Source organism: Podarcis gaigeae (assembly GCF_964106915.1).
Source record: "Podarcis gaigeae genome assembly, chromosome: 16".
NCBI lineage: Eukaryota > Metazoa > Chordata > Lepidosauria > Squamata > Lacertidae > Podarcis > Podarcis gaigeae.
This window is the reverse complement of record NC_139693.1, coordinates 28081817-28102377: the sequence shown is the minus strand read 5'-3', so window position 1 is coordinate 28102377 and position 20561 is coordinate 28081817. Positions and strand designations below refer to the sequence as shown.

Below are 20561 nucleotides of genomic sequence, written 5' to 3'. Positions count from 1 at the left end.
TTTGACACATGTAATAATTTATTTGATTTCATAAAGGAAGTACTATCTGATTCTATTCCCCAAAGTTGTGTCCTGAAATGTTTTGTAAGGACATTTGACTATCTGGAAACCATGACTTGTTGATGTCAATCTCCTCCAAAAGCTTTTCTTCTCCCCCAGCCTCAAGAATCTTTTTAATACTGTTGCTTGTGAAGCCTTCTTCTCTGTTTAACTGCTATTATGCATTATATATTCTCAGAGTGCCCCACCATTTAATGTATCATATGGATGTATCCTAAAAGATTTATTGTGCTCCATATGATAGTGATGTCAGAAACTGGGAGCTGCCATTTAAATTTCCCATAATGCTCCTGCATTACTCTGAGGCACTGTGAGCAAATTTAAATGGTGGCTCCTGGAACCATCTATTTTTAGAAAGAGGAATCATTGAGCTGTAAGTTGGACTAGGTGTGGTTGAAGGCCCCTTTGATCTCTTCATGATTCTCCGAAAATTGCCAAGGGGAACTGAACCTTAATGCTTCATAGCACAGAAAATATTGTTGTGCAATATACACATAATTGAACCTGTATCTTTTGGTCTATGAAGCAACACAGCCATTCTTGGCACCCTTGAGCTGCGGTGATCTGTAAGAGGAAGAGTTTATTCAGAGATTTCTCCTTCTAATTACAGTGCATGAGTCTGGTTGGGAATATCTGCAACTAGAATACAATAATGCACATGGGAGATCATACGTCTATGCTAATGGGAGAGGCTACAGAACATGGTTTCCATGCAAAAGGTCTTGGGGTCATAGTCTGACATTTCTAGGGCTTTGAAAAACTTCCTGAACTTCTGTCCTTTCATCTCCGCTCTATAAAATATTGATGAGTTAAAACCAATTAACACAAAGATAAAACAAAGTTAAGACTAATTTAGAAACTGGAGAGCTGCTTAGCAACTGGGATATACATTCCCTGTCTGATATGCACTTTTAAACTCACATATTTATACTGACAGCCATAGCAAAGGAGAGATCTACAAAGCACCTTATTTGTTGTTGTACACATGGCAAACTATCATTGTCAGGAGTGCCAACTTGGCCCCACAACTGTGGGTGCCCCGGGCCATGGGTGCCATGCAGCGTCCATGGCCCTGGAACAGAAATTCGTGGGTGCCTGGTCTGTTCATGGAGAAATTTGTGGGTGCTCAGGCACCCAGGGGCCCAGGGCGTCAGCACCTATGTTCATTGCGCATAAGTATTTTAAAGAATATACAATGAGCCTTTCTAGATGTGGTCAAAAGTAGGGTTGGCATATTTCAATAGTAGGGTTGCCTTTTTGTTTTTCAAAGTTTTTGAGCTTTTGGGGGAACATCTCCCCCATAAAATTAGCTTTTGAAGAAGAAGAAGAGTTTGGATTTGATATCCCGCTTTATCACTACCTGAAGGAGTCTCAAATCAGCTAACATTCTCCTTTCCCTTCCTCCCCCACAACAAACACTCTGTGAGGTGAGTGGGGCTGAGAGACTTCAGAGAAGTGTGACAAGCCCAAGGTCACCCAGCAGCTGCATGTGGAGGAGTGGGGAAGCGAACCCGATTCACCAGATTACGAGTCTAGCGCTCTTAACCACTACACCACACTGGCTCTCCATTTTGGACTTCTTTTGCATTTTTAAAGCATTATTCTAAAAAATAAAATAAAAGAATTGCCCTAGTTGCCATACACCGCAGCAAAAATATGCCCGGATGCCATTTTGGAAGTCCGATTCCCAGACTTTGACAACAGAGCCCATGTCATTTGACAATCTGAGAGCTACACTGCTCCATGCACTTTTGATTCCTAGCAACTGCTGTTGAGAGACAGCCTCCAAGAATGGATAGAGAACATAGCTTTAAAACAGAAGAAGAGTTCAGCTGGATGAGGACTACAAAGGCCTATCTAGTCCTCTGTTCTGCTCTCACAGTGGTCAACCTGATGTCTATGGGACGCTCGCAAGCAGGAACAGAGGGCAGAAGCCCCCTCCCCAATTGGGAGTCCAAGCAACGGCCATTTTTGCCCGCTGAGAGGGTCATTTGGGGGGATGAGGCAGTGCTTCACTTTTGTGAACAAGCCTTAACTCCAAATTCAGAGGATAAAGATCCCTGAGATGAAATCCATTCCAGTTTTGTGAAGACACTATCTATGAACATAGAAAGGGGGAGAGGATTTTCTCTGGTTTCCCCTTGTTGCCAACTGCCTCACACTGTTCAGAAGGTCCCACAACCCCCTGGACTGGATCTCAAAGGTTGGAGGACCACACTTGGATAGGGAAAATTAGAGAAAAATCTGCCCCCTTCTCAAATGTCAACAGATGTCTCCACTGAAAGCAGAAGGGGAGCATTGGTTTTTATCCATATTTTTTTTAAAAAAGCTATCATAATAATAAAATGATTTCAACCATGTTACAAGAAAAAGACGAACAAGCAACTCTGAACAAGTCATCTTACTGGTATGTGTTGTCGTCAGGTAATGGGGAAGCGTTAATCCTCTCCATTATAGTTTCTCATTTTATTGGGCTTAAGTTCAATTCCCCATGTTTTCAAATCAATTTAAGGTTTCTTTTTTGGTCCTCACAAAATGTTCACCAGTTTTTCTCCCAACACACAGTACATATATTTACAATCAGTTTTACCTTTCTTTGTACAGCTTCATTTGCACCGTACAAAAAGTGCATGGTTTTTATCGGGGATAATTAGAATAAAATCTATCATTTGATTAATGATGTAAAACCCCAAAATGTATTTTCTGTAGTTAAGTTTTTACCTCTATCTTCAGTACATTTTATTTTATTTTATTTTATTTTATTGCTACGGCTAGTGGTTGATTCAAATAAAGATTTGACCATCTATCATCTAACTATCATTTATCTATATCTATCTATCTATCTATCTATCTATCTATCTATCTATCTATCTATCTATCATCTATCTATCTATCTATCATCTATCTATATCTATCTATCTATCTATCTATCTATCTATCTATCTATCTATCTATCTATCTATCTATCTATATCTATCATCTATCTATCTATCATCTATCTATCTATCTATCTATCTATCTATCTATCTATCTATATCTATCTATCTATCTATCTATCTATCTATCTATCTAATCTATCTATCTATCTATCTATCTATCTATCTATCTATCTATCGTCTATCTATCTATCATCTATCTATCTAATCTATCTATCATCTACCTATCTATCTACCATTTACCATCTACCTATACATTTAAAGTAGGCTCAAAGCACTCTAAACAGTCATGGCTTCCCCCATTAGAGCCCTGGGAACTGTGGTTTGGAAAGGTTACTGAGAGATTTTAGAATCCTCCTATTCTCCTCACGCAGCTATAATTCTCAGAGTTCCCACAGGAGACAGATTGATTGCTGAACCCCTCTTGGTCTGAAGATCTCATCGTAATCTGAAGACCACCAGCCCTGGTGCTTTCTCCCTTTTAATGCATGGCTTATAACCATCAGTCTCATTTAGGTACCTATTTGGACATGTGGACATGCCTATATTAATGGATTAATGGAATATTCTTATTGTTAATGTCATCTGGGTTGCACCCAACTCAGTATTAATCCATGCAGACCAACTGAAATGAATGGAGTTAAATTTGTTCATTTCAGCAGGTCTACTCTGAGCAAGGACTAGCATGGGGTGCAGCCCATGGTTTTTTCTTCCTTCCTTCTTTCTTTTTTTGTTATATTTACCAATAAGATATTCCAAAAGAAAGAAAGAAAGAAAGAAAGAAAGAAAGAAAGAAAGAAAGAAAGAAAGAAGCATATATATTTTTCCAGTGCGACCAACAGTAAGTCTGGGATGCAGCAACTGAGACTAGGGAATTACATTAGTAATCTTTACTGCTGTGCCTCTACTTCAATTAATAAATTAAGCCTGTGCAGTTGATTTAACAGCAAAGGAAAAAGTCAGGAGATCTGATCATCAATCTCATGGGTTAGGTTGCTTTCAACCTTCTGATGCACTGTGAATTGCAAAGTGGTCACTTCAGTTTGTTCCCAAACCCCATTCAGTTCTGCTGAAATTTTATGCACAGAGTTGACCCTGGTTCCCATTTCAGATGATTGCATTTTGTGTTGTAGAATGTAGAGTCATGGTTCTCTTAGACTGAGCATGTTGCTCTGAACTGCAGAGCTATCTAGAAGCAGAATCTATTCTATTCCTCTGCTTATGAAGTCCCAAAATGAAAATACAAAATTAGAAAAAGTAAAGGGAGCTACATTAGAAAAAAACACACAGCCCTGATCCAACCATTTTATAAGGTGGGCCAAAATGTCACAACGTAAGGTGCAAGTGTTTAGGCCCTCCAGAATGGAGATTTCTGGAAACCCGAAATGCTTCACGCTATTTTGTGACATTTTGGTTGGTGTATTGCTTTAATGTGAGCTTTGGAGCACAATTCGGGGATTATCCAAACTGCCCTTAATTCATATTGGCTACCTGGAATAGCACAGCTCAGATTCACTTCTCTGATATCTTTAGCATCCACCAGTAAAATTATGTCTGAGTTTAGCCACCACGGAGATTTGCAAAAAATGATTTCCAAAGACAGTCACATTGACCTAGACTAAGGAAAATAATTTCCCACCCTGCCTGAAATAACTGTCCAATGTTCTTGAGGAAAGAAGAGGCAGGTAACATGGTTTTGCAATATCCCGTTCTGGCTAGGATCACAAGTACATTTTCTATGAAAGGCTCATTGTAAAATAAACAACAAATGCCCTAAGGTCAGGTTTACAGTCAGAGAAGGAAAAAAGGGCAAAAATGATGGAAAAGTTAGAATATTGTCACAGGTATGGAAAAGGTTGTGATAAATTCAGTGACTTACCTGTGACAGTCAGGTGGGTTCCTCCTCCGAAGACATACCACAGTGACACAAAGCTGTACAAAAACCTGCTGTCTCTTCACAAGGAGAGACAAGCTGTCGACACCTATCCCATTTGGGAATAGAATAGGCAACAGGACAGCTTCTGTTTTCCTTACGGTGACATATTTCTCCCCTATTTCTTAAGAAGTTTAAAAAAATTAATTTATAAGCCACTTTTCCAAGAGATTGAATGCTTCATAAAGTGGTGGACGAAAACAAAACAAAACAAAAAAGCAGTACAAATGAGCCATCTTTTAAACAGAGTCAATGGAACATACAGTGGTACCTTGGTTCTCAAACTTAATCCATTCCGGAAGTCTGTTCCAAAACCAAAGCATTCCAAAACCAAGGCATGCTTTCCCATAGAGAGCAATGCAAAACGGATTAATCTGTTCCAGACTTTTAAAAACAACCCCTAAAACAGCTATTTAACATGAATTGTACTATGTAACAAGACCATTGATCCATAAAATGAAAGCAATAACCAATGTACTGTACTATAAAATAAATAAGACAGCATTGTAGATGATAAAAAATAAAATTATTATTATTTTCTTACCTGCACTGATGATAGTCATTGTTTGGATGGGGGACTGTTATCCATTTCCGCAGTCACACCATCAATCAATCAATCAATCAGTAGCTGAACTAGGTTCCACGCAGTCACAAAAACAAATGAACTGGAAAAGCCTCAAAAACAAAAATGGAAAATAAATACGTACAAAAACAAAAGTGTCAAACTTAATCTGTTCCAGAAGTCCATTCGAAAACCAAGGCGCAGCTTCTGATTGGTGCAGGCAACCCAGAAACAATAACCAACAGCCTCATTTGACGTTTGGTTTCCAAAAAACGTTCAAAAACCAGAACACTTACTTTCGGTGTTTGAGAACCAAGGCGCTTGAGAACCAAGGTACCACTGTACAATTAAAAATATAGTTAACGGTGTTTTGGAAGAAAGATGACATAATGACCTGGTTCACCCGTGGGAGCAGCATTCCTGGATTCTGTCTGGCAGCCAGAAGACTCTCAGGTCTTCCAAGGAGTTCTGTTGCCCATTATTTTTCTCTTGATGTTGGGAGTGCGATGGGTGAGTTCCTTTGGTCCACCAGTAGCCAAGGCAGTGCCCTCCATGTGACTGCAACCCCCTTCATCCTTGACCATAGGCCACCCTAATTGTGGATGATGGGAGTTGTAGTCCAAACACTTAGAAAGTTACCAGGACATTGCCACTTCAGTTTGGTCTCTGGAGGAGAATCCAAAAATTGGTACCACTGTCTCATTTAGTCCAGAAGATGTTGGCTCTGTTTCTGACAAGAGGCTTCACAACTGAATCAGTCTGGAGGCAGTGAAGCTTTCTTTGTGCCACAATAGTTTTTTTTATAAATTAAACTCAATGCACTGGACCGTTCTTTGGAGTTCAAGTATGAACTTCCTTAATTAGCTTCTAGTATGTCTCAGAGAAAACACTTATCACAGGTTTTAAAAAATGAACTTGTACATTGAGTTCTGAAAGCTGCTGCTGAATTTCATTTATACAGGGTGAAATATATATGCTTCCACTAATGCACAATCCTGCACTTCAAATTTGCAGATAGAAGAAAACTCCATTGCTTCTATGGGTCTCTGCCTGGTCTTTGACAACAATAAGGATTGATGGATTGATTGATCTGTGGGTTCTGACTTCTCTCCCTTGCACACTGTCCATTTTTTGGCCTGCTAGCATTATTTATTCTGTGGTTCTTGTGATGAAGAGTGAATCATAGAATCATAGAATCATAGAATCATAGAGTTGGAAGAGACCACAAGGGCCATCGAGTCCAACCCCCTGCCAAGCAGGAAACACCATCAGAGCACTCCTGACATATGGTTGTCAAGCCTCTGCTTAAAGACCTCCAAAGAAGGAGACTCCACCACACTCCTTGGCAGCAAATTCCACTGTCAAACAGCTCTTACTGTCAGGAAGTTCTTCCTAATGTTAAGATGGAATCTTCTTTCTTGTAGTTTGGATCCATTGCTCCGTGTCCGCTTCTCTGGAGCAGCAGAAAACAACCTTTCTCCCTCCTCTATGTGACATCCTTTTATATATTTGATCATGGCTATCATATCACCCCTTAACCTCCTCTTCTCCAGGCTAAACATGCCCAGCTCCCTTAGCCGTTCCTCATAAGGCATCGTTTCCAGGCCTTTGACCATTTTGGTTGCCCTCCTCTGGACACGTTCCAGTTTGTCAGTATCCTTCTTGAAATGTGGTGCCCAGAACTGGACACAGTACTCCAGGTGAGGTCTGACCAGAGCAGAATACAGTGGCACTATTACTTCCCTTGATCTAAATGCTATACTCCTATTGATGCAGCCCAGAATTGCATTGGCTTTTTTAGCTGCCGCGTCACACTGTTGGCTCATGTCAAGTTTGTGGTCAACCAAGACTCCTAGATCCTTTTCACATGTACTGCTCTCAAGCCAGGTGTCACCCATCTTGTATTTGCGTGCTGAGGTCCCCAAGACACCCCAAACCCAATAACTCAAACTTCACACATTATTTTTGTTTAAGGTTTTTGGCATAATTTTGGCCACAACTTTATTATCAATACAAATTGTGAGTGGTTGCTTAGGCATTGGTTAGACTATCTGTCCTCCCCGCCTTGGGGACAGCCCTGACTCCGTAGTCAGTGCGGAAGAGCAAGATCAGGGTCAACTGGAGCTGCGAAACAGACCCTCAGCTAATCCCCGCATGCTCCTTGGAACTTACACGGCCCGCACCCTGCACCAAGGGTTTGGACGAAGGGGATGGTAAGTTCCAGAATTCCTTTAACGGAATACCCGTGCAGCATTGGAGGGGCAGGCCCAGCCTATCCATACCCCTCCACCAACCAATTTTAACCAATGCCTAACCGCCAACCTTACAAGTTGTGACGATTTGCTACGCAGTAGGCAAAACCCAATTGGCACACACTAATCAGCCAAGAGGTAAATTCCTACTGGGCCCCCGCACCAAGGTGAACGACCCCATGACAGGCATAGCAAGGTCAAGCGAAGCCCAACAAGGGAGGGCGGGCGGGAGATCCGATGTCCACAGCAAAAGAGAAAGAGAAAGCTGTGGACCTTGCTTAAATAGCCACTGACCCCACCCCTAAGTTTGCAACATCAACTTTCCCCAGATAACCAGATCCTCCCATCTAAACAAGCCCTGGCTTTAACTTGCCTAGCAATCATGGGGTGCCTTGTATAGCCCCATCCGCAACCCGTGCTCTCCTTTTAGTGAGAACACGCTTTGCGTGCTGAGGTCCCCAAGACACCCCAAACCCAATAACTCAAACTTCACACATTATTTTTGTTTAAGGTTTTTGGCATAATTTTGGCCACAACTTTATTATCAATACAAATTGTGAGTGGTTGCTTAGGCATTGGTTAGACTATCTGTCCTCCCCGCCTTGGGGACAGCCCTGACTCCGTAGTCAGTGCGGAAGAGCAAGATCAGGGTCAACTGGAGCTGCGAAACAGACCCTCAGCTAATCCCCGCATGCTCCTTGGAACTTACACGGCCCGCACCCTGCACCAAGGGTTTGGACGAAGGGGATGGTAAGTTCCAGAATTCCTTTAACGGAATACCCGTGCAGCATTGGAGGGGCAGGCCCAGCCTATCCATACCCCTCCACCAACCAATTTTAACCAATGCCTAACCGCCACCCGAGCCCTTTATGCTCGCCGCCAACCACTCACAGACTAAACCACACCCTCAACTTGGACACCACTGCATCCAACCAGACATCATTCCCCAACGGGGAAAGATGCACCCCATCATCCCTGAATAATTCAGAGGCCTTGAACGAAATCAGAGGGTGAGGAATCACAAATCCGCCCAAACCAACCACCAATTTGCTTGCCGCGGAATTAATCCGCTTCCTAACTCTTTCGGTGGCCGCCGGGCAAGGGCTACCCCTCCAAATGCGGCGTTTCAGCAGCTGCGACCAAATTAGTGTGGTTGAAGGCACCAAGGCCGCCAAATCCCTCAAGTCCAGTAATATGGCAGCACGCAGCCCAAAGCAGGAAGAGGAAACCATATCATACTCCCCCAGCTGCACCACTATCGCTGTAGGGGGGCCAGCGTGGAGGACCCGTCTGTGCATGAGAGGCAATAATTCTCTCCACTGCATCCCTCGTCTGGAAATCCAGGACACCTGCACGTGCTGCGGAAGGCCCAAGCCAGCTCCCAGACCAGATTGACGAGCTCTGACAGCGGCCCAGTGCACAATGCTGTGTCCCACTATCCAAATACGGATAGCGGCCAGACCTAGGGTTAAAACACAAAAATGTCAGTACACACACCACCATTATTTCCTCACATATACTTTGAATGCATCCGATCTCCAACGACCCAGGTCCTTTATCCTCCTTGCAGACAAACCCCAATGGGCAGCTGTCGTTGCGGCACCAATACGGAAGGAGTGAGGAGCAAATTCCGATGCTTTGCGGCCGCAGGCCACTACCACCTTGCGCATCACCTTAGTGAACTGATGCCGGACTAAAGGGTGCCCATTTTCATGAATAAACAAAGGCCCCTCGCCTGCCGGCCGCAAGGACAAGTATCTCTTAAGATCCTTTACGGGGCAAGGACCCTTCTCTCCCGTTGCCGAGAGCCGAATGACGGCTCCCCTACCCACCTGGTCGGTCTTCGAATTCCTGATATGCACCCTCAGGTCCGACTGTGAATGCTCACGTCCTGCAACAGCAAACCCCTGGAACCTCCATCCCGTTTTTGCTCCAGGACCACCTCGCCTACCCTCAGTGCCCCAAAGAATGCCAAGGAAAAGGCTGCTGAAAATAGACGGGCCTCAAACTTGGACCAACAGATGCTCCGCAGTTTACTGCGCATCTGTATCAGCAACTCAAAAGTGATGGGACTTCTGGGAACAGTCCTCGATGGGGTGAGCCGTCCCCATCCCTCCAATGCCCGGCGCACCACAAACTTCCTACATGGGTCCTTGTCAAAAGTGGCCCTGCTAAAGAAAGAAATTGCTGCCGAGTGAAGTCGCAGGGTCCTAGCCGCCCGGCGCATCTGGAACAAATGTGCCAGATACTTAAGCACCTGGGCAGTAGAATGAGGGGTGATGACCGCCCCCGCCGATTGGCCATTAAAGGACAGAAAATCAGCCCAGGCCTTCTTATAGGACCTTAGCGTGGAAGGGGCGACTGATGCTGCTACTCCCTGTGAAACTAAGTGTTGCCAAGGTTCCAGAGATGATCCGGGAAAATCTCCGGACGGTCTCGAGCCTCTGGCGCCAATGACCTGAATCGTTCCATCTGAAAACGGGACAGAGCATCAGCAATCTCGTTAGAAATACCCGGAACGAAGCGAGCAGAAAATACAATATTAAAACGCAGACAGTGCAAAACAAACACCCGAAGCAAGGCCGAAACCCTAGACGACCGGGATGACTGCTTAGCTAAAACAGTCACTACTGCCTGGTTATCGGACCAAAAACAAACCCGATGGTCCTTAAAATGCTCGACCCACAAGTGTACCGCAACAACTATGGGGAAAAACTCAAGAAATGTCAGGTCTCGAGTTATCGCTTCCCCACACCAAGCCTGGGGCCAAGGTTCAGCACACCACCTGCCGTCCCAAAACAAACCAAACCCCAGTGACCCTGCCGCGTCCGAATGCACTTGAAAATCATTGTGGAGGTTCAAAGTGTCCTGCCACAGTGATACGCCATTAAATTCTTCCAGGAATTCCAGCCACACACGGAGGTCGGCTTGCACTTGGGCGGACAAACGAACCCTATGATGCGGTGCCTGCAGCCCCGAGGTAAGTTTGGCCAGGCGAGAGCAGAACGGGCGCCCCGGCGCCACCACCCTGCAAGCAAAGTTTAAATGACCTAGCAACGACTGAAGCTGTCGCAAGGTAACCTTCCTCAATGGGAGCAGTTCTTCAATGACCTTCCTTAAAGCAACTAACTTATCTGGCGGCAAACTAGAGGTTTGGGCCACGGTATCCAACAAGATACCCAAATAGGTAAGTTGCGTAGTGGGACCCTCAGTTTTCTCTGCCGCTAATGGAACCCCCAGGTCTTCAGCCAGGGACGCAAAGGCACGCAGCAGAACCACGCAATTCCCCGTGTCCCTCGCGGAGGCCAGTAAAAAGTCATCCAAATAATGCGTAACCCCGCCCAAACCGGTTCTGTCGCGCAAGGCCCATTCCAGGAATGAGCTGAAACACTCAAAAGCCGCACAAGCTACCGAGCAGCCCATGGGCATAGCCTTATCAAAATAGAATCCCCCGTCAAACTGAAAACCCAGCAGCCAGAAATCCTCAGGATGAATTGGCAACAAACGAAAAGCCGACTCAATGTCGCACTTGGCCAATAGGGCACCAGGCCCAAACTTCCTTATCATCTTGATCGCATGATCAAGAGAGGCATACTTCACCGAACAGAGCTCCGGGGGAATTACGTCGTTAACCGACGTACCATTAGGATGAGAGAGGTTATGAATTAGGCGAAACTCCCCCGGGGCCTTCTTGGGAACTATTCCCAAGGGTGAAATGTGCAAATTAGGAAAGGGGGGGGGTGGCGAAAGGACCAGCCATACGACGTAAAGCCAGCTCCTTTTCAATTTTCTTACGCGCCACACCAGGCATGTCCTTAACGGATTTCTGGTTCCTAGGATTCTGGGCTACAGGGGCCACGACCACTGGGATCCTAAATCCCAGCGAAAAACCATTACTCAAATACGACGCTGACTCTCTGTCTGGGTAAGATTCCAGTAACGCCAGTAACGGCTGTAGCCGAACCGGAGTATAGGCCAAAGAAAAGATATCACTTTCCTGCTCCGGGAACAGGAGGCTGGGCAGGGACCTTGGGGGGCTGCTGGGAGCCCCCTCCCCTGCGAAAGGGCCGCCTGGCCGCGGAGCAAGCAGAAGCCGAGTGGCTCCCAGAGCATTTGTCACAAAGGTGTGCGAATTTACAGGCTTGACGTTGGCAAATGCCCTTATTAAAGTCCCAGCAGAACCACTTGCGCCCAACTTTTTGGGTGGCAGGCTTGAATTTTTGCAACTCAGAAGCCTTCTTCTCAATACGTGGTGCCACATAAGTGGTCCACACATCCAAGTCCTTCCTGTCCCAGCGGGCCGTCGGTATCTTGGCCGCCCTACGCCTAAAGTTCTGGTCATATGATAATGCAGCAGTCTCGCCAGCCATCGTAAAAGCTGAACGGACAATAGACAGATAAACCCAGAGGTGCAGAGACCTCTTGGGATACGCTGCAGAAATCACACCAGCAAAAACCTGGAAACTATCCATCCAACGTTCAAAAGTCCTGTCAGCCTTTGCTACAATTGTCCGTCTTTTGGGAACGGAAAGGCCCTTGTCCAGCGGCTCCCGACCATCAAGCGGAGGAGCCAAGCTGAAAATATCCACGTAGCGGCCATCCAGAATCCTAGACCGCAATTTGGAAGACAAGTGGGCACCAGGAATAATATCCCTAGCAGAATTGGTGGAGACTCTTACGTCAGGCACCAGGACCCCTTCTCGACACTCCTGTACGGCGCCATACCTGGCCCTATGAGAATTTGCCCTACGCTCCCAAACCCACTTTGGCAGCCCCGACGACCCCCCGTAGCCCCAGTAAAGCTTAAGGGGGGCCCCCTCATCACTGCTAGAGCTGATGGAGGAAGTACCTGAAGTGGAGGACGATGTGTCCCTCCGTCTCTTCTTAGAGTGCCTCCTGGAGCCCCTTTTTCGGCGACGATGCCCACCGGAAGAGGACCTTGGAGGAAGAGGAAGACTGTCTTCAATCGAAGAATCTGACGCTTCACCCTGTTGCACTGCACCTGGGGCTGACTGAACAGAGACAACTTGTGAATGAACTGGATTAGAATGCCCCAGCGCTGGGGGCCGTACAGGTGAGCCCCGTACAGCGCGGCCCCGGGTCGATGCGCTTCTTCTGGCGCCGACCCTGGCACGACCACGGCCCCTAGGCACTGCATCCTGCGATACAGGCAGCACCGAAGGTTGGACCTGCGGAGCATCAGGTAAGCCAACTCCGGCTAACAGTGGCTCCCCTTCTTCACTAGATGATGATGCAGGAGAGGAAACATCCACCGGGGGAGGCGGGAATGCTGATGACGTTGACGGGGTCGAGCAACGGTGTAGCAGGCCATCCATCTCCGCCTCTACCCTTGCCAGTGTCACCGGGTCGCCAGACAAACTTGAAACCAATAGCCTGGATGCGTTTCAAGGACTGACCAGGCTGCGGAGATCGCAAGGCCTGGGATGGGCCTTTTATAGGCCGCTTCGAGGAGCGGGCTGGAACAGGCCTTCCTGCTGCCTTCTTAGGAGCCATTCCTACTACTGGTGAGAAAAGAAAAGAAAATAAAATTAAGTAGAGGAGGAAAAAAAAAAAAAAAAAAAAAACCAACTAAGTTCTTTAAGACGCTAGAATCTGCAAGAAAATGAAGCAGAATGAATTAAATAGTTAATTAAAACTAAGACCTAGACTATAAAATGATGCACCAGTAGACAGGAGGCAACCACTTGCTTACAGATTATGCAACAGATCGGTAACCCAGGAGCAGCTGGGAAGAGCACCAGCCACCAAATCAGAAGCTGTCCAATACGGAAACAAACCACAACCTTGTGCTCTTTACCAGCACACACACCTACACTAGCCGTCCAGGCTGCGTGCAATTGAAGAAATTAATTGCCTGCAAACATATCAACTGCCACAAGAGGTCGCAGTAGTACCAATTATACTCAGCCTAGGATAAAGCAACCACCAGGCCCTGCAATTACTAGGCCTGAACGCTAGAGGCCGCCACGTGGCCGAGAGGAATCAAAATGGCGCTCCCGCCTAATGAGGCTGCAAAATGGAGGCCTCACAGCTCTCCGCTCAAATCAATGCACCTCTGGGGACAACCAGCGGCACCCAGCCCCCCAGCAACACCAGGCCGGCCTCCCAGGGCCTGCTACAGGGCAAGGTAAGCCACCCCTAGCCAGGCAGCCAGCCGCAGGGAAGCTACCAACAGAAGCCTGTGGGGAAGGGAGAAGCAAGGACAAACTGAGAAGAAATGTTCCCTTGACTGGGGATCGACCCTGCAAGAGGGCAGGGGAATTGAGGGAAGCCCTCCCCACACGGCCCCTGGGCCCAGGCCGAGCACCCCCCCCCCGACTAAATTAAAGGGAATCAAAACAAACAGGAAAATTAAATAAAGTGGGGAAGGATCTTTCAGCAACAAATTAAAGAAAGAGGAGAAAATGGAGGAAGAAAAACAAAGGGAAAGGGTATACGACCCAAACTTCTGCTGTAGTCACTCAGAGATCCGATGAGATCCGATGTCCACAAGATCCGATGTCCACAGCAAAAGAGAAAGAGAAAGCTGTGGACCTTGCTTAAATAGCCACTGACCCCACCCCTAAGTTTGCAACATCAACTTTCCCCAGATAACCAGATCCTCCCATCTAAACAAGCCCTGGCTTTAACTTGCCTAGCAATCATGGGGTGCCTTGTATAGCCCCATCCGCAACCCGTGCTCTCCTTTTAGTGAGAACACGCTTTGTGCCTTTCATTTTTTTTTGCCCAAGTGCAATACTTTACATTTCTCCCTGTTAAAATTCATCTTGTTTGTTTTGGCCCAGTTCTCTAATCTGTCAAGGTCGTTTTGAAGTGTGATCCTGTCCTTTGGGGTGTTAGCCGCCCCAGAGGACAGGATCACAGAGTGGTATATAAATCTAATAGATAACAATAACGATGTTTTATGCAAGTGCGTTTTGATCAGAACGGCACTGCACCATGGATTTTGTAGTCAGCCCCATGGATTTCATAGATAGAAACCAATAGGAGTAGACTTTTGAGCAGACTTCTCAGAAGACGGCTATCACAAACCCATTGCTTTCTGATTTCTCCCACTCTTTTGAGTGGCCACTGCTTCCAGGGTAGAGAGATTCAAAATACATGGGGCAGCATCCATGGGGTTCAGCAGTCCGTGTTCTCATCCTCAATTTATTTGTATGCCGCTTTTCCAAAGTTGAAACCATGCTCAAGTACCGTAGTTCTCTTCCTTAGCCTGGACCACGTTTGCTGGCACTGAGACCTAGTAAACAGCTGGTGTACATGGCCTGATGGCCATTGCCATTCTGGGCTTCTTTGGGAGGAAGGCCAGAGTACTAATCCGATAAAAACTAACAGCAAACAAGCAAGTAAATAAATGAATAAATAATACTGCAAAAGGGCCTGTCTAAAGCATTGTAGGTGTGCATTTTGACAGCAAAGACGCCTGCTTCTTGGGAGAAAAGTAATGACAAACCTAGACAGCATCTTAGAAAGCAGAGACATCACCTTGCCAACAAAGGTCCGTATAGTTAATGTCATGGCTTTCCCAGTAGTGATGTATGGAAGTGAGAGCTGGACCATAGAGAAGGCTGATCGCCAAAGAATTGATGCTTTTGAATTATGGTGCTGGAGGAGACTTTTGAGAGTCCCATGGACTGCAAGAAGATCAAACCTCTCCATTCTGAAGGAAATCAGCCCTGAGTGCTCACTGGAAGGACAGATCGTGAAGCTGAGGCTCCAATACTTTGGCCACCTCATGAGAAGAGAAGACTCCCTGGAAAAGACCCTGGTGTTGGGAAAGATGGAGGGCACAAGGAGAAGGGGACGACAGAGGACGAGATGGTTGGACAGTGTTTTCGAAGATACAAACATGAGTTTGTCCAAACTGCGGGAGGCAGTGGAAGACAGGAGTGCCTGGCGTGCTCTGGTCCAGGGGGTCACGAAGAGTCGGACATGACTAAACGACTAAACAACAACAAATATATGGGCTTGCAGTCCATTGCAGGCAGAAACCTAGGCTGATGCAACATAGATGTACTGGGCATTTGCTCCCTGGTCCCTGCAAGTGGGTTCTCAACTGCAGAGTTGGAAGCATCATCTAGTCTAATCCCCGTGATGTGATTAAGGGAATCCCCAGAGAAACTGCGACTTGAAATGAAGTCAGCTTTGACCAAGAGAATTCTGGCTCATGGTTTAAGAAGTCCCAAATGTGCCCTTTGTGGCATTCCCTTGGGGCTGATCAGGCAGAAGGCAGGGACACCATCAGCAGGTGGAGTTGGAGCCAACAGCAGACAGAGGAAGAGACAACTGGTTCTGGTTTCCTCACCCCCCCCCCACTGCAAGTCCTACAAGGAAAATAATGAGAATAAGGGGGAGAAAGTTGACAGCCAAGGCCGCATTTTAAACTGGCAGGCAGGTGCGGGCTGGCTAAGAACAGGCTAGAGTTGGTGAGACAATGCTCCATTCATTGTGACGGCCCCACCTTCATAGGGGAGATGTTCTGAGCACAGTCAAAAACACCTGACCAACAAGGAGAGACTCCTTTCTAGTTTTCAGGAAGTTTTTGTGGCAATGTCCATCAGGGTAGGAGGATTGGCATTAGTCCAAGTAGCATCTTACAAGGTTCACTGGTGTTTTCCTATTTAAGTTCTGGTCTGAGCCTTGCCTCTTTATGTTCAGAGCTAACTAACAGCTGGTGCCTGGGGAAGGAGGATTAATCTGTAAAATATGGCGCTGATCATATGTTGTTCTGGAGATTGTAAGATGCTATCACCAGCAGTGCAGGCCCCCAGCATTTATCTGACTGTGCCAGTCCTGGTAATATGCAGAACAGAACTGATGGAATGAGGATTGATTTTGACATCGACATCAACCCAATTCAGATCAATTCTGATCTGAAGTTGCATGGCAAGACATTCCCCCAAGAACAAATTCTAAAATGAATGGATGATTCTGAAGGAACCATCCTGTAAAATGTGGATGATTCCTCATAGGGAGGCAATATTGTTTTCTTATGAGTTGAATTTAGGTGTAAGTCTGCCAACAATGAAAGCAGAATTTGCCACTGTTGTCTCTGAAGCATATCTGCTTGTCCAATGTGGGAAACAGGAGACTAGACTAGGTGGGCATTCGGTTTGATCCATCAGGAGAACACTATAGATGTGGAGCTATGGAAAAACCCATGAAAAAAAGGTTTCCCTCCAATTTTTATAGCGTTCTTTTCATTATTATTTTTTTTAAAATCAGTAGAATAAGCAGTAAATATATTTCTGGTTTCCCCCCAATTTTTCACTTCCAGGTCTTTACAACTCTGGTCAGGAGTCATCTGACATTCTGAAATTAAACGGTGAGATGGACCCAAAGTGGTGGTGAGAATTAACATGAGTCAATAAGCAGGTTTCTTATAGAATACCAAATGGTTAAGAGAAGACAGTGCTTTGAGACTCATCCTCCTCTGAAGCAACCATAGACATCTTTTTAGACCTTTGACAGTTCTCTCTCTTTCCAAATAGCCTCTCACACAAGTTAAAACAGGCTGGGAAGAAGATGGGCTATGGTGTTTCATTTCCTGACCAGCTCGTGATAGTACTGTGTAGAAAATTGGGTGGGACTGACTCATGGTATATGTAGGGTGACCACAATCTGGAGGAAGAAACTGGGACTTTACTAATATCCAGCCCCATATTTGTCATTTTAGATCAGGGGGTCTGACCTGTAGGCCCTCCATATGCACCCCACTTATTCAACCTATTCTTAAATGATTTGGCTCATCACTTTGAGGATGTAAATGGACATCCACCAGCATTAGGCCAACATAAAATAAGATTGCTTTTATATGCAGATGATATTACAATTCTTTCTCATACTCAGATCAGCCTTAGAAGACTTCTGTACTCGTTTTTTTCTTCCTTCTGACAGATCAACTCCTTGGGAATTAATTATGAAAAATCTAAAATTATGATAATTTCTCAAAGTTGTCAAATTGTTAAATGGGGACTAGATAATCACCCCATTGACCAGGTAAAATCTTTTGAACACCTAGGGATATTCTACCAGCCAAATTTAAACTGGACAAAAACACGGGCGTTGAATAACAATCCAACTAAAATGCACCACATCTGTGATTCTTCATTTTTTCTTCCTCAGAGGAACCAGATGGTCCCTGCTGCAATAAATATATTTTAATGCCAATGTCCTTTCTCAGTTATTGTATGGCATTCCATTTTGGATAGAAGCATTTAATAGAGTAGTTGAACGAATTCAAGCCCCATATTTGTCATTTTAGATCAGGGTGTTGACCTATAGGCCCTCCATATACTGTTGGACTCCATATTTCATCACCTCCAGCCAGCATGGTCAAAGACCATGGAATGTCCAAAACCATCTCAGGGGAAACCAGTTAGTCACAAGCTACAGAGTCTTCCCAATAAATATAGAATGTTCATTTTATATTGTTTTCTCTTATTCTCTCAACAAACCCATGGTTTTAATTCACTGGAGCCTAGTGCACCCTGGGTGCCAGGAGATCTTTCAGGGAGGAGTTGTAATAGTGCAGTTTTGCCCAATGTGGTGGCCTCCACATGACTTGGACTAAAACTCCCATCAGCCCAAGCTAGCAAGGCCAACATTCAGATATGATGGGAGTTATAGTCCTAAAATGGGAGGGAATGGGTTTAGACGAAGCTACACATTCTCATGTCTCCTTATAGTTAGTGCTGTTCGCTGCAGCCGGTGCCCTTTGGAACTGGTGGGACAGGGAGACCAAAAGTAGGGAGGGTCAGTGACGGGCAAAGCTATTGGCAGACTGCTTGTGGGAAGGGAGAAAGGTTGGGTGGTTCTGCCTGAGGGCACATGGAGGTTGTTTGGGAGCAGTGCTGCATTAACCCTAATGGACCACCCTCCACAAGGGACATGGAGCACATGGAAGACCAGAGGTGATATTTGGGAATGTTTGAAATAACACCTGAAATGAATCCTAAATCCCCCCTTCTGTTTCTCTGTAGCTGAATGGCAAGAGAGGAGTAGTGAATTTTCGTTGGGCAAAGGATTTATATGGAGGCATGTTCAGCTAGTTCATTAAAGTGAATAGCAACTTGAGTCAATTCATCGCATCTAATCATACTATAGAGCCCTTAAGTAGCACTGCTCCTGCAGCACTGGAATTTGTTTAGATGCAGCATTGCCTGGTGAAAAGGGCTACAGTCCAATGGTAGTCCATCTGTATTGCATCAGGGTGTCCTTGTTTCAATCCCAGATATCTCCATGTAGGATCGGGAGCCTAGTACCTCTTCATTAAACATCCTGAATGCAATGAGTGATCCACTGAGCGGAAGGAAGAACATGTCGGATTGTACGTGATGTTTGGGAATGTTTGAAATACCCACCAGAAATAAATCTGGGATGCATCCTGAACTGAAATTGACCTTTTCCATTTCTCAGGACCTAAATTGGTAGGTAGGACTAAGAGAGAACCCTGCCTGATCTCCAGGAAATCCACATCCCACTGGTGTAGAAAATGCCCACCTAGATGGACCACTTGGTCTGACTTGGGAGAAAGCCGCTTCCTACATTCCCATGAAATCGCACTGCTTTTACCACTGCATTTTGGCTGAGTAACAACACTCTTCTGTAATAGGACAGGAAACCATGAAAACAACCTGCTTGAAGGAGATGGAATGAAGAAGTGGGTCAAGAAATCACACTGGTGAAATGCATGACATTTTATTAATTTGCTAATATTATAAGCAAAGGAGATTCCAGGGAGAAGAGGAAGGGAGGAGGTGTGGGGAGGGGAATGACATAGGAAAGAAACCAGACTTGATGGATCAACGTAGCATTAGAGGAAATCAGAGAATAAACTTGGCCCCCTTGAACATGAAAGGACTCTTTCTTCTCAGCAGCTGGAGGCACGAGGAACTCATCAGACCCATCCAGCCTTTAGGCACAGCCCTATCTCCTCACCACCTTCTCAACGGTCTTCCCTTCATGTGTCACTTGGCAGGTGACTGTCTCATAGCTCTCCCAGTCGGACTTTCTCATGTTGAGGTAGCTGCTGGCCATGTACTTGTCATTCAGCTTGGTGGGCGTGGTTGTCTCCACCCCAGAGGAGATGGTGGCGCCATCAGCCTGCCAGGTAACTTGGACAGTGCCTGGGTAAAAGCCATCCACGAGACACACCGCGGTGGCTTTGTCTGAGCTCTTCAGTTCTTCTGGGGATGGTGGGAAGACGTTCACTGTTGGAGGTACTGTTGGCTGACCTGGAAGTCAAGGGGAAAGCTGGTTAAGTGTTGTGTCTCAGCGGAATATTAAATATTTGGCACATATAATAATTTACTTGATTTCATAAAGGAAGCACTAATCTCTATTCCCCAAAGTTGTGTTCTGAAATGTTTTGCAAGGACATTTGACTATCTGGAAGGCATGACTTGTTGATGTCAATCTCCTCCAAAAGCTTTTCCTCTCCCCCAGCCTCAAGACCCTTTGTAATACTGTTGCTTGTGAAGCCTTCTCCTCAACTTAACTGCTATTATGCATTATATCTTCTCAGAATGCCCTACCATTAAATATATCATATAGATGTTTCCGGATGTATTGTTCTCCATGTGGTGGGGGTGTCAGAAACTGGGAGCTGCTATTTAAATTTCCCATAATTCTCCTGATGTAGCATTACTCTGAGTCACTGTAAGCAAATTTAAATGGTGGCTTCTGGACCCATCTATTTTTAGAAAGTGGATATTTTGCTGTAAGCTCAACTAGGTGGCCTACAAGACCCCTTATGATTCCTTATGATTCTAGTCCACAGTGGCGTAGCGTGGGGG

General features: G+C 45.6%; 2 protein-coding genes across 21 annotated transcripts in view; both read right to left on the bottom strand.

Moving 5' to 3' along the window:
- Positions 1-20561, bottom strand: part of LOC310834189 (immunoglobulin lambda-1 light chain-like) — a 179400-nt gene that overhangs the window by 10276 nt on the left and 148563 nt on the right. For 9 of the 19 annotated variants that reach the window (XM_083717680.1, XM_083717681.1, XM_083717683.1 and 6 more), the window contains one exon: positions 19451-20000. The exons of the other annotated variants lie outside the window; for them this stretch is intronic. In XM_083717680.1, coding sequence (XP_083573806.1) covers positions 19693-20000 — 308 coding nt within the window. In that variant the 3' untranslated portion in view covers positions 19451-19692. Of the gene's footprint in view, positions 1-19450; positions 20001-20561 lie in introns of those variants that run through there. 19 annotated transcript variants of the gene reach the window in all.
- LOC310834202 (immunoglobulin lambda-1 light chain-like) overlaps positions 1-20561 on the bottom strand; it is a 125556-nt gene that overhangs the window by 18276 nt on the left and 86719 nt on the right. The window contains exon 3 of one of the 2 annotated variants that reach the window (XM_083717710.1): positions 4876-4899. The exons of the other annotated variant lie outside the window; for it this stretch is intronic. Within the exon in view, the coding sequence (XP_083573836.1) occupies positions 4876-4899 (24 nt within the window). The remainder of the gene's footprint in view (positions 1-4875; positions 4900-20561) is intronic. 2 annotated transcript variants of the gene reach the window in all.